General features: G+C 37.4%; 1 protein-coding gene across 1 annotated transcript in view; it reads right to left on the bottom strand.

The window, feature by feature from the left end:
* The window catches only part of FBN2 (fibrillin 2), a 205,879-nt gene that overhangs the window by 76,258 nt on the left and 116,098 nt on the right, over positions 1 to 13,523 (bottom strand). Inside the window, exons 21-23 of the mRNA XM_019471859.1 lie at positions 11,987 to 12,112; positions 8,824 to 8,949; positions 312 to 431 (exon numbers count right to left, since the gene is read on the bottom strand). Of these exons, the coding sequence (XP_019327404.1) occupies positions 312 to 431; positions 8,824 to 8,949; positions 11,987 to 12,112 (372 nt within the window). The remainder of the gene's footprint in view (positions 1 to 311; positions 432 to 8,823; positions 8,950 to 11,986; positions 12,113 to 13,523) is intronic.

Below are 13,523 nucleotides of genomic sequence, written 5' to 3'. Positions count from 1 at the left end.
TCCCAAAGGACAAGATAATTCCTATTAATAAGAAGACATCCCCACTCTCTCCCACCAATCAATACCTGCATTTCACCACTTTCACCATAGTTTGGACATCCTCATGAATTATGTTTCTCTCAGTTTGTTCCTGCTCCCATGGAAGCAATCAAATTAGTACGTTTGTTTGGTCTCACCTACAGAACTAGACATGTCGTCTGCTATCATGAGGAAATTAACCAAATGCATTATTTTCTTGCTTAATTAATCAATATGATCAATGTTTTTCAAGTTAGTAAGAAAAAGGGAAAGTAACAGGAAGAAATACCCACCAATGCATATCAGTCCTGTAGAGTCCAACTTGCTGCCAGGTGAACATTCACAATTGAAAGATCCAAGATTGTTCCTGCAGGCACCATTGACACATGGGCTGCTTTCACATTCATTTACATCTATAATCCAGAAACAAAAGACACTGTTAGAACTACGATGTGCTTCTGGAAAATATTATACAGTATAAATGCTGCTGTGGACCATGATTTGCCAAGACTGCCTGGTATATTTTCCCCCCCCCCCCCCCTCCCCCAGCATGACATTCAAAAGATACAGGGACAGACAGGTAGCATGTATGTGCATGTGTATAGGAGCACGTATTTTGAAAGTGTTAATTAAAAGGCTCTTTTCTACAAAGACAGTAATTTCCAACAACTTGGACTATAAAGTTTTCCAGCATCAATTATAACTGTCCTGTGAGAAAATAAAACTCTTTTTTCACAGAATGCAATGCATTCCCAGCCACAATACGCAGTGCACAAACAAAGGCCTTATTGTTTCTGTCATTTATGGCTCCATGAGGCTTTGGAAGAATTAAGAAAACCCTGTCAGAAGCAAAATATTACAATGCTGGCTGCAATTCTCTAGTTCTGGAAAGCATTCAAGAAATAGGAGTTGAAACTGGAATACTGTAAATGGTACTTCCCTCTAGCCCCTAACTCCTTCTATTTATTACCCCTGTGAGTTTTTTAAGCCTGTTCACATGTAAGAATAGGACCCCTGCAGACAGTATTATTCGCTGATTTTTTTTTTTAAGTGAAATCAGTTTTAAGGTTAAAACAATACTAGCAAATTCTTTCAAAGAACAATTGCAGATGCATATCCACCATTTCCTCCTGAACTCAACCAATTGCATTTTTTGATTTGGGTCCTGAATCAAGCCATACATTCTAATCCAAGCAGACAGTTCCTTCGGTGGGTCAGAAATAAAACTGTTTAGTGCTTGCTTATATTTGCTAGTAGTGCTTGAGGAATAATGTCATATCCATAAACTAAAATAGCCTGATTTAAATTAATTACAAATTAATACTGTACCTAGTTAAGCACTGGAAACATTAATAGCATCAATAGATCATTTTCAAGACAAATTAAAATATCTTCCTTATTTTTAGAAGTCATGAAAAATGTACCATTTGCTATTTGACATATTATGATGCATCAAGCCTTCATTTCACTAGACAAGTATTCTTTCATGATCTTCTGGGGTATGTTTAAAATACTCACCAAATTATGTATATATTAATAAAATAAAAAAGAAAGAAAAAAGAGAGCTGGAAAATGCCCAGAAATCGGTAAACTTAGGAAACTGTGATCTCTCTCTTCATGCCAAAAGCAAGCACTTAATTTAAAAGCCAATTTTCACAGTCCCTTTACTTAATGGAATTACCTACAAAGAGCAAATAGGACTTGTCCTTGAATGCCAGCAAGTTTTCGAATAGCAACAGAGCTTTACATTTGTGAAGTTTACTCTTAAACTTGTGGATTACCCAGTTTACACATTAATCATACACAGATGCAGAGATATAAAATCTAGGAGGCCTTATCAGGTCAAGACAGTGTGTTACATGAACACACCCACACAGCTTCGATGGCTGGCTGTACTGGGCTAACTGCGTCGGCAGTGCCCAAGCTGGTAAGCCGCATCCTACTATGGGCTGATAGTCCTGTAGGGCATTAGGCAGAGTTTCCATGTTTCTCTGCAAACAGCCTGCTTAGACGCAGTTGGTCGTGTTGTCTCAGGTTGGGTTCTGAGCCAGCTCATTATGGAGAGTACAGCACAGTGTATGAGCAGGTAGGGCCAGGCCGCGTCTGGCACTGCTCATGTACTGACTTGATGTGCTGGGAAGTGCAGTACAGAGGTAATCAAGCAGATCTAGAAAGCCAGTTTGTTCTGACAGAGCAAGCTCTAAGTCCCTCTGTATCTGAGCTGGCAATCTGGAGAGCGCACCGACATTTATCTGCTCTGCACCCCTTCTCCTCCCTGTAAATACTTTCACACTTTATTACCTAAGGTTTTATTATCCAAGGTATGCTCCCTGCCTCCCTTGCCTTCTGCTCTCTCCCCAGCCACCAATACCTGGTAGTGGAGAGTAGTCTCTGCTGCTTTTGCAGAGAAACCAAGTATCTGGTTCCCACAATTAGAAACAGATCACACTGAGACAAAGAAGTCATCTTAAATATGTACTGTGTGTCAAATAATTCTCTATAGAAATTCTCTTGGAGAAAGATACACTTTTTCTTCCTTTCCATCTGTCATCTTGCTTTCAGCAGTTTGGCTAGCTTTAAAAAAATGAGAAAAATGGAAAAGATGGGACAAATTAACTAAATTTAAGCTATATATAGTTTCTCCCTGTCAAAGGCATCAAATGTTCACTGTCTCTTAAAGTCCAAGAACAAAGGGACATCCAATGAAGCTGGCTGGTAGCAAAACAAGTAAAGAAATGGTTCTTTACCCAACAGGAAGAGAAATTGGAAATCCTTGCCCTAGGATGCTGAAAGCTTGCATTAATCAATGGCAGTCTGGACAAGTTCATGAAAGATAAATTCACCAAGGTCTGTATAAGGTAAAGATCCTACTTCTGGTGCCAGAAGTCCCCGAACCACAACTGTTGGGGATTCAGAGAGTATTTTTGGAAAGTAATGTTGTATAGTTGCTCTGTTGTGGGTCAGGGCGATCTTTGATCAGTCTCTGCATTTATGTCTTTGCTTTTATCCAGATATGATTCTCTGTCCAGTCAGTTGCAAGTGCTCTTCCCTGCCTTTAGGTAAGATGGGACTTCAGAAAAGTTCCCATGATCTGTGCCACAGAATCTTTGGGGCTTTTGGACAGTAGTCTCCTCTGAGCACATGCAAAATGAGACTTACAACTTGGCCACATCTGAGCACATTTCCAGAGTAAAGAGGCACCATCCTGACACAAAAACTACTCAAGAAATTTCAAGCTCCAACAGCATAGAGGAGCAACAGCTTTTAAAAGAAAAGGTCACATGGTTTGCATGTTTCTAAATACACAAATCAACATGTTCTCGGAAACAAACAAAAAGTTTTGTCTGAATTTTTTTAAAGGCAAAATTAAAATCTAGTCTGACTCAGACACCCAGTGAAGAAAATTACAGGTCAAGTGCTTGAAGTCTGCTGAAGATATTTGTAGCTGAAAACAGGTGATTTTCATGTGAAGTGTCACATGGTTTTAACAGCTGGCAGTCCAACCACACACAGGTCTGCACATACACAACCAATGTGCAAGACAAAACACTGTATTAAGCAGATAGTTGCCACTATCCAAAACATCACTTCAATCATATTCAGAATATAAAAAAATGCATGAAACTTAAAATACTTCACATTTATAGATGTAATATCAGGTTATCGTGCCTATCTTTAATTCTCTCTGATACTTAGCAAGTTAGGTTTGCAATCAATTTTCTTCTAGGAAAACACATCTTGTATTTCGGGTTTTCAGAGTTAACAAGAAACCCAAACCTAATAAAAAATAGTTGAGTGCCACACCTGGAAGTCAGTGTCCCTGAAACTACAACCAAAGATAAGTGAGTAAGTGGAGACGGAGGGGCCAAAACATCTGAAGTTCAACAGTTTACGAAGAGTGAAGCAGCTCTCTTGATTTCATGGGCCATGTTCTTCATTCTCTGCCCAAAGACAGTGAAAGGAGAGAAAAAGACTCAAACTGAACATACAGGTCACCAAAAATGGGGAAGAAGAGGAAGGTGACACACCACCGTCAGAGCCGAACACTTTCTAGACTGGGATAACTGCCTGTCCATTTCAAGCCAAAGTCAGACGATCTAGTCTAAATCCTCACTCAAGTCTGCATCAAACATGTTCCTTGGCAAAACAGCTGACTTGATCTGCCAAGGTTGCTGCTGTCTGCAGGGAATGTTCCCCTTTCACCCTTCTTCCTCCTTTTTCTCCCAGTCTCAGTTTCTATGCTTCTCAAGTGCCAGTGCCAGTCCCTCACTGATCCCACAGACAAATAGTCACTTTCCACCTTCTGGGATGAGAATGGCAGAAGCTGGTTGCCAAGAGCGGGGGTAAGGGAAGATGTATCACAGAACCAGACTCCTCCTCATTTCACTGTGCCTTGATGCAGGTGAAGGAATACTCATCCCATTTCTGTCTACGGAGTAGAAAGAAGGAGAGCAGCTTTCACGGAGGATTAGGGTACGCCTATCTGGAGGCATTAACTTCTGGTTGTTTCTAAAACGATCTTGTGACTATGCTCTAGGCCTCTAATCCTGAAAAAAACAGTTTGTTACTTTCTGCATTTGACATGCTTCAGCACTATGCTAGGAAAAAAGAAACAAACAAACAAAAGAAACAAAAAACAAAACCAATGCTTTTTGAGTATTAGCAGGTTTATAATATTGCATTGACTACTCCCCAAAACCACCATTCAGGAAAAAAAATAAATAAAGGATGAATGCACTTCAGCATTAGTGCTCTGCCGAATCAGGAGAAAAAGTATCATGTGCACAATGTAAACAAACTCCAAAAATTGTTTCCATATACCTTCTTACAATAATATTAAATGATAATTTTAACAAGAGTGAGCAGGAAACCAAATTGATTTTAATACTGTTTTATATTTTAAAATAAAAGCCACTATGTATGAAAATACTTATCAGGGGTTTTTTTTAAAAACATTTTTTTTCCTTAAGTAAAGTGAGTGTACATTGTAAATGTCAGAGGAACAAAAATTGAAACAGTCCACTGTACATGCCTGGAAATGAACTTCAAAGCACATCTGGTTTACATTTAACTAGTTATGTCACTGGAAACACAATCTAAACCACAAAGCTTGTTGTAAAAATCTCAACTTTCACAGACTCTGGAGCCTCAAACAACTCCCCAACTCCCCACAACAAATTGATAAAAAATTTCAGTTGAACTATAAATGAAAACACTGAAGGGTTTTGTTCTTTCTTCGCAGTTACTGATGAGAGTTATATTAATTAAAAATATACTGGTGAGTAATAAGCATCAGAGCATTTTCAGAGCACAATACAAAGCTTTTGACTATAGAGGTTTTTTACAACTAGTGAACTTGTAACTCCAAACCAAATTACGTAGTGTTTCTTTGAAAACAGAATTTGGACAGAAAGAGATTAATTTATTCCTCTACTGCCAACCCACTCAACATTAGAAAAAATGTAATACATTTAATAATTTTTATAGACAGTTTTATGCCAAACCCCTCTTGATCAGCTTTTTTACCTGATCAGCTAAATTTAAACACCAATCTATGATATTAAAGATGAAGATGACAGATCCTTCGTGACCTATGTATGTAAGTTAATGTAGACAACAATATTGAAAGAAACTGAAAACCCTTCAGATTCTGCTGTACAGACAATAAAAAATGAGAAGTATTTTAGGGTGAGTACGCTAAACTATGTTGAGAAAGGAAATACTCATAGAAATCTGAAGTTTTAGTTAATGATCAGTTGTTCGTTGTTTTTTTTTTTCCCAAATGAGAAAACAGGATTTTTTTTCTTCCATTAACAGGAAGTTTTATTATTTTAAATATTACTGCAACATTCATGCCCAATCACAAGCTCATTGCTCAGAGTTCAGCAGACATACAGGATTATGAAATACAGCCAAGAGAAGCACAGCCACTGTTAGTCTACAAAATGGCAAAATATCCTCCTTTTCAGTAACAGGCTAAACCTGACGACCACCACGAAAGGGAGATGAGACAGGGACAGATCTATCCTTTTTTAGAATCTTTTGGAATATCAAATAATACTCTTTCATTAGTCTTTGCAGGAGCCACAGTACAAATATTGCAAACACGTACAGATGCACATTCTTTTATGAATATCTAAAAAAAAGTTAAAAAAATGAGATTAAATGCATTAATTAAAATATCACCAAACCCACCAAACAGAAACCCAAACAGCCTTACTTAATGAGCTTGAATGATCATCTCAGTAATTATTCTTTCACAATAGAATATCTTTTAATTTACATAACAACCTGCTTAAATAAAGTGTGTGTGCATTTTCTACCTCATGCTCAGGTTGACTCGAGTTGTGAAATACCTCACTTCCTGTATTACTAGATGTCTGTCAGAGGCACTATAACGTGTTAGTTTGAATAAATCATACTGGTTCTTTACTCATGCTTTTAGAATTGATTCATAAACTGTAATTTGGGGAATGCACCTAATTAATTCCCTTAGATGAAACCTAAAAGTGGTCACATTCCTTAGAAAAATGCGCTAAGGTGCCATTAAGAGGGGACATGCATGCCATTTGGATTTCTGCTAGTATCTTCTCTTCATATACTTTCCTGTAAATTCTATTTTATCTTAACTGTAACTTTTTTTTTGACACTACGGTTTTGCAGTCAATATCAGCTGGCAATTCTATCTAAAGAAGTCAACCTCTCCTCAATGAACTATTAATTCAAATGAACTAGTAAATTCATTTCCACTCCAGATAAACTCTCCCTCAAGCTATTCTCCACTCACACACCCCCTTCACAAAAAAACTAAGATTAGGGACTCCCAGATTTGGTTCACTATATCATGATCCTCAAACTTCTTCTAGCACAAGAGAAAACACACCGCAATGATGATAAGGATGTCCAGAAGACAGAAAAGGTCACTTTTTTCCTAAGGCTGTGGTTGCTCAGTGCAACCATGAAACCACTTTGTTGTTCTTGTTGTTGTTGTTGTCAAATCCTTATTTTGAGCGTTTATATTACTATTACTACCATTAAAAAACAAATTCATGTGTTATATTTGAAAATCGAGATACATTTTATTTCAATAATTTCAGCTAGGTTTTTTTCATTCTCACATCTCATTCATCTATCTTTTGGTCAGTGTTATCCTCTGAAGTTGATGGCCTTTTCATCTTGGTAATGAACATCTCCCTTTACCATACGATTTCAGTTTTTCTGTCTAGGAGATTCCTTAAGGAACATGCACATTAAGGACACACAGTAAGCTATTTTCACAGCTAGAAATCTTTCAGTGCATGGAAACTAAACATATAGACAGACCCTGAAGAATAAATTTCACCTGAACACTGTGGATAGATACTAGGCATTGAGACAACTTAGCAGAGAGAGCACTATAAATCCATGGGGGTATGATATAAGAAAAGCCCTAATCTGAACAAGTGCTACTAATTTGTAACATACAGGGAGAGAAGAAATTTCAACTTTTAAAAGTGACCTCTGAAACACACATGTACTAAAATATAAAGGAACATAATTACTTTTGAACAGAAAGGGTGAAGAGGTGAATGATTTGATACTACCAGAATTCAAACCATTTCATGAGATGTTTTGAATGTAAACATATGTTCACTTTCCAAACAGTTGGAGACATTCAAAACACTATTGCCCTGCCATGTTGCTTGCTTCCACTCTGCTGAAAACTGGCAAAGAACACGAGTGCTCCTCACCTGCTTCAGCGCAAAGTTAGCCCGTTCAGTATATTCTGCTGAGGAAATGGTTTAAGTTAACCTGACTGATCTTACACAGCAAGAATGGTTTACAGAGTGCTTCCACCTTCCTTTCTATGTGTTTGTTTAGCTGTATGGCAGTAACTTCTGTCTGATCAGTAATAACAAGCAGCTGAGGACAATAATGTCTTCCACTGCTTCAGACAAATCTGGTTGATGGCATTTATTCACATAATAGGTATTCCATAACAAAGGATTATAGCTTCCTCATCACTCACTCAAATGCAAGACTATTTACTATAAAAACTTTCTAATGATAACAAATACTGAGATTTACGGACCATGGAACCAAATAAAAGAAATGCAAAAGAACAGTAAAATTCTACTACTCTGAATACTCATTAAAAATTGAGACAAAAGTTAATGCTTCTCTTTTGACTTTTTTTGTACAGCCTTTATTTTTTTTAATAATTAAAACTTCTCATTAGTTTCTGCTATGTAACATTTTCATTGATCTAACATCTGTGTTCATTAGTAATGTAAGAAAGCGATTTTGATTATACTGTAAAAATAAAGGACAATTTTAGTACATACCAGGCAGTAATATCCAGATTCTGGAATTCAAACATCACATAAAGCATCACAAATACCAGAATTTGATCTAGAATTAACTACCACCACAGACTGAAGGAAGAAAAGAAAGAAAAGACTCTGGGATCAAAATAGACGCATTTACCTAAACGACAGACTAGGTGTCCCCGCTACATGACCAAAGGGAAGCACATATTCCCCTTTATTCCAGCTTAAAAATGTTTTATCTAAGGAAATGACAATATTTTAATATAAAAAAATGAACTGATTACTTTGAAAGAAATTCAATGGCAAGACCCGACACACTAAAAAATATTGCAGAGAAATTACAAAAGGAATGCAATGATATATGCAACATCTTAGTTCTCTTTTCCTCGTCACCATTCTGAATCTTTTGGGATCGTTTAGCTTTAATGTTTTAATAGCTAATGTTTTAATTAGCTTTAATAAGCAATACAATTAACACAACTTGCAGATTTTTCACCTTCACATGTGTCTGTCTCAGTGCTGAACACATAACCCTTTGGACAAGTGCAGCTGTAACTTCCAGGGGTGTTTCGACAGAGCCCGTTATCGCACAGCAGCCCGTTCACTGAACATTCATCAATGTCTGCAAAAAGATGAGTTAGACATACCAATGAGTGCAAATGCCATGAGATGCCTTCACCTCCACAAGTAGCCCCTGTTGCTTTCTACAGCAACAATTAGGTTGCTGGATATGCAGTTTTCTACAACAGTGACTGAGCAAGGAGAAATGCCAATTCTCAGTTTCAAAACTCTAATTCATTTTCAGATTCTTATTACCAAAAATTCTGTTCTGCTTTTAAAGTTTTTCATTAGCAGGCTCTAAAAATAGCTCATGGTTAGTCTTAAGATAATAATTATGTTTTCCTGAATGACCTTGGGATCTTTGTCAATTGTACGACTGTATCACCATAACAACTTCACAAAGGTCTATTTGCTTTGAAACCAGCATTTTAATTTTTTTTTAAACACACAAATAACAGTATGCTAGATTACTGTTCTAATCCTGTTTTATGGGCAAAAATTGATTTTGTTGTCCATGAAGTGAACATGTGTGTTAAAATCTAAATTGTACAGTTCACGTATGGCAGACATCTCAAGAGTACACGTGTACCTCCCCTTCAGAGGTATATTGTATTAAAAAAACCCCCTGTGATTAAGACTAGGATGTCAAACACACTGAATAGGAAAAAACCATAAATTAACATCACTCCCTGAACTCCTCTTATATTAACTGCAAATAAAGCTAATAAAAAGCAATCAATCCTCCTCATTGCCCTATTGTTTTTTAAAAAGAAAAAAATGTATAATTTTAAGCTTTTTTCCTTTAATGCCCATCACATGTCACAAATACTTAAGCTTATAGAAGAATACTGACAGGACAAGCCATGATAAACCCGACACTTCATGCTGCTTCAGGGTGTCTCCTATATTTTGACTGCTTGATTTCCAAAACTTAACACTGCAACTGAAATCTTAAATCAACTAGATTTTTTAGAGAGTTTAAGTTTAAAAATAAAGAAGAAAAAACAAGAATGCCATATAATTACAATCTGGAGGCTTTTGCTTTCCCAACCACATTAGATTTTGCAAGCTATGCTTATATGCAAGCTATGTTTATAAACTCCTTTATGCAGACAATTCAGGATTCAGACAATAAAGTCTGAATTTCCCCAGATGACGAATCTGAGATTTAAGTTTGGCAGCTGTAAAGAAGCTCTTCTAAACTAACCTGTCCTTAATCTAACCTCATCTGATTTTAACTAAGTAAAGGAGGATGGATTTGGAATTTGGCGTTTTCACGAGCAATAGACTTTAATTTTGAGCTTGTTGTGCAATCTTTTAACCTAAACTAGCATTGTTACGAACGTATTATTTCCTTAGAATCTCACAGAATAACTTCAGATTTGGACTGTAATCTATTGTGTAAAAACACAGAACGATATAGCTTATGCTCTAAAAACACTTAAAACTGACAAAAATACTGTCTGCATTCTGTATGATGACCGTTTTTATTTCCTGGCAGCTCATAATCTGTACCATTAATTAAAACATTTCAACCCTTTGAGTGTTCATAATTAAATTCTTTTGTGCAAAAATTCTCCTATCTAAGAATAAATGCATCCTCACAGTCAGTATGCTGTATTTTTATTTAAATAATTAAACAGACATATACCTATACTAGCACTTACATAATCCCAAGTGTAAAGATAAATAAACAAGATAAATAAAATCCCCTGCCATAAAATCCATTTGGAAAAGGAATATTACATGAAGTATTTTAAAAAACCACCAACAGTTTTCTGCAGCAGTTCCTTTCCTGCCAAAAGGTCATATTTAGGGCCTTTAGAAAGAAACTAGCTGTAAAATTCCTTAAGTCAAGCAGATGAAAAGAAACACTTTTATTACTTTGTGTTTGCTTTACATCACTAGGTAGGAATGTTTGGTACTAAAATTATACCACAGTTATATAGTCCAAGTTTTCCCTACCAAAAATGGTGGGGTTTTGTTGACCACAAATACCAGTGATAGGTCAGTAAAACTTTAAGTCTAGAGAGCAGTAATTCCCCAAAATAAACACATCAGATGGTAGGATGATACTTAAGACTTTCTAATGGTTTCAGATAGATTTCCATTAGCTTTTATTACAAACAAACTTCAGTTTTCTGTTTAAAATTACAGGACTATAACAGGACTATAAGCGATATTACTGTACAATGTACCTGTGATATAATACAGGTTTTTTGGATGTAAGAATTCCCAAAAGAAAAAAAATACTGAATTTCATGTATGACCATGAATAATAAAATTAATCAGACAGAGAGTGAAACGTATAACATAGGTATCTTCTGTTGGGTATTCCTAAACACTTGCAGAAAATGTGTCGAGGTACTGCAACAACAGTCTGGTATAAACCTAAACCAAACTACAAATGACAATTAAAAGTTTCTGAAGCAAATCACTCCTGCATACTGGTGACCTGAAATTCTGAAGAATAAAAGAATAGCTGTTACACTTGAGCCCACTGTTCAGACATGATTTGTGAAATCCTAAGAGTGGGTCATTGCTTCCTTCATGAGCTGAAGCTTTCAGAAATTAGACGACTAAGCATGCAGCAATCCATTCTGCTGCACTGGTGTAACTCGGGGACATCATGATTATTGCATACCACAGAGGTTGTGTAGACAGGCCACCAGTTATCATTCATTATGATAATGACAGCCATCTGTTACATTTTATTATGCAAAATCATGACCTTCAGCTCTTGACAAATAATCATCCAGCCTTGAAAGGGACACATTTTAGGGGGTCTTGACAAATGTTATATATTAAATTATAACACAAACCGATCCATGCTTTTGAGAAAATTCATTCCTAACCTGCAATGATATCTCCTGCTTACACTTCCCAAACAGTAATACTCCCCCACCAATAAGAGAAAAATACACCAGTGAGAATATTAGCTATGCAGTGATTGAGAAAAGCAGTATCGTTAGAGATTTTTTGCATTTTCATTATAGCTTTAAGAAGCAGATGTCTTGCAACCTAAATTCTGTCAATTCAAATTAGGATCAAGATAGTGATGAATTATTCAACAATAATAAAAAAATCGAGCAACTTACCCACACAATTCCTTCCAGAAGGATCAGGCTCATAGCCACTGTTACAGTTACAACGATAGCTGCCACGTAAGTTTTCACAAATTCCATTGGAGCAAATATCAGGATCCAATGCACACTCATTAATATCTGTATTAACACAACACAGAAGATAACCAGACACTGAAAGATATGAAAAACCTGATCCTGTGACAGATGTGGACAACATCTGACTCACTGGCTGTTGGGGCTGTCATTCAAAGCAAGGGTATAGCAAGGGTGCAGCCAGAATGCTGAAAGAAGTGATTATGCCCCTCTATTTGACACTAGAGAGGCCAAACCTGGAATACTGTGTCCAGTTTTGTGCCACCTCATGAGGTTCACATGGGCCCACTCCTCAAGTCTGTCACGGTCCCTCTGGATGGTATCTCTTGCCTCTAGCGAATCAACTGCACCACTCAGCTTGCTGTCATCTGCAAACTTGCTGAGGGTGCACTCAATCCCACTATCTATGTCATTGATGAAGACATTAAACAGTATTGGTCCCAGTATGGATCCTTGAGGGACACCACTTGTTACTGACTTCCTCGACATTGAGTCGTTCACCGTAACTCTGCACATGACCATCCAGCCAATTCCTTAACTATCTAACAGTCCATCCATCAAACCCATCTATCTCCAGTTTAGTGGAGAGAGAAGAATGTTGTGCGGGACAGTATCAAAGGCCTTACAGAAGTCAAGGTACATGATATCAGTAACTCTTCGCTTGTCCACTGGTGCAGTCAATCCATTGTGGAAGGCCACTAGATTAGTCAGGCATGATTTGCCCTTGGTGAAGCCATGTTGGCTGTCTCTGATCACCTCTATCTTCCATGTTTTGACATAACTTCCGGGAGGACCTGCTCCATGATCTTATTGTGCACTGAGGTGAGGCTGACTGGTCGGTAGTTCCCAGGGTCCTCCTTTTTACCCTTTTTTAAAAATGGCTGTGATACTCCCTTTTCTGCACTCACTGGGGAATTTGCCTGACTGCCATTTTTCAAATATGATGGAGAGTGGCTTAGCAACATCTGCCAGTTCCCTCAGGACCCTGGGATGCATCTCATCAGGTCCCATGGACTTCTGTATGTTCAGGTTCCTCAGGGGTCTTAAACCTGATCTTCTCCTATGATGGGAGGGACTTTGTTCCCCCAGTCCCTGCCTTGATGTTCAGAGACTTGAGAGATGTGGGAAGAGCGATTCCCAGTGAAACCTCAGAAAAAAAATTTTTTGAGTACCTCAGCCTTCTCCATGTCGGTTGTCACTAGTTCTCCTGTCTTATTTATTGTGTTTGTGTGTGTCTGTGTACATTTTCTTAGAATCATAGAATCATTAAGGTTGGAAAAGACCTCTAAGGTTATCGAGTCCAACCATCAACCAAACACCACCATGCCCACTAAACCATGTCCCTAAGCGCCTCATCTACACGTCTTTTAAATACCTCCAGGGATGGGGACTCAACCACTTCCCTGGGCAGCCTGTTCCAATGTTTCACCACTCTTTCAGTAAAGAAATTTTTCCT

Source organism: Aptenodytes forsteri, unplaced genomic scaffold (assembly GCF_000699145.1).
Source record: "Aptenodytes forsteri isolate BGI_AS27 unplaced genomic scaffold, ASM69914v1 Scaffold402, whole genome shotgun sequence".
In the NCBI taxonomy this organism is placed as follows: Eukaryota; Metazoa; Chordata; class Aves; order Sphenisciformes; family Spheniscidae; genus Aptenodytes; species Aptenodytes forsteri.
Note: the sequence above shows the minus strand (reverse complement) of the source record. Positions and strands in the feature narration are given on the sequence as shown.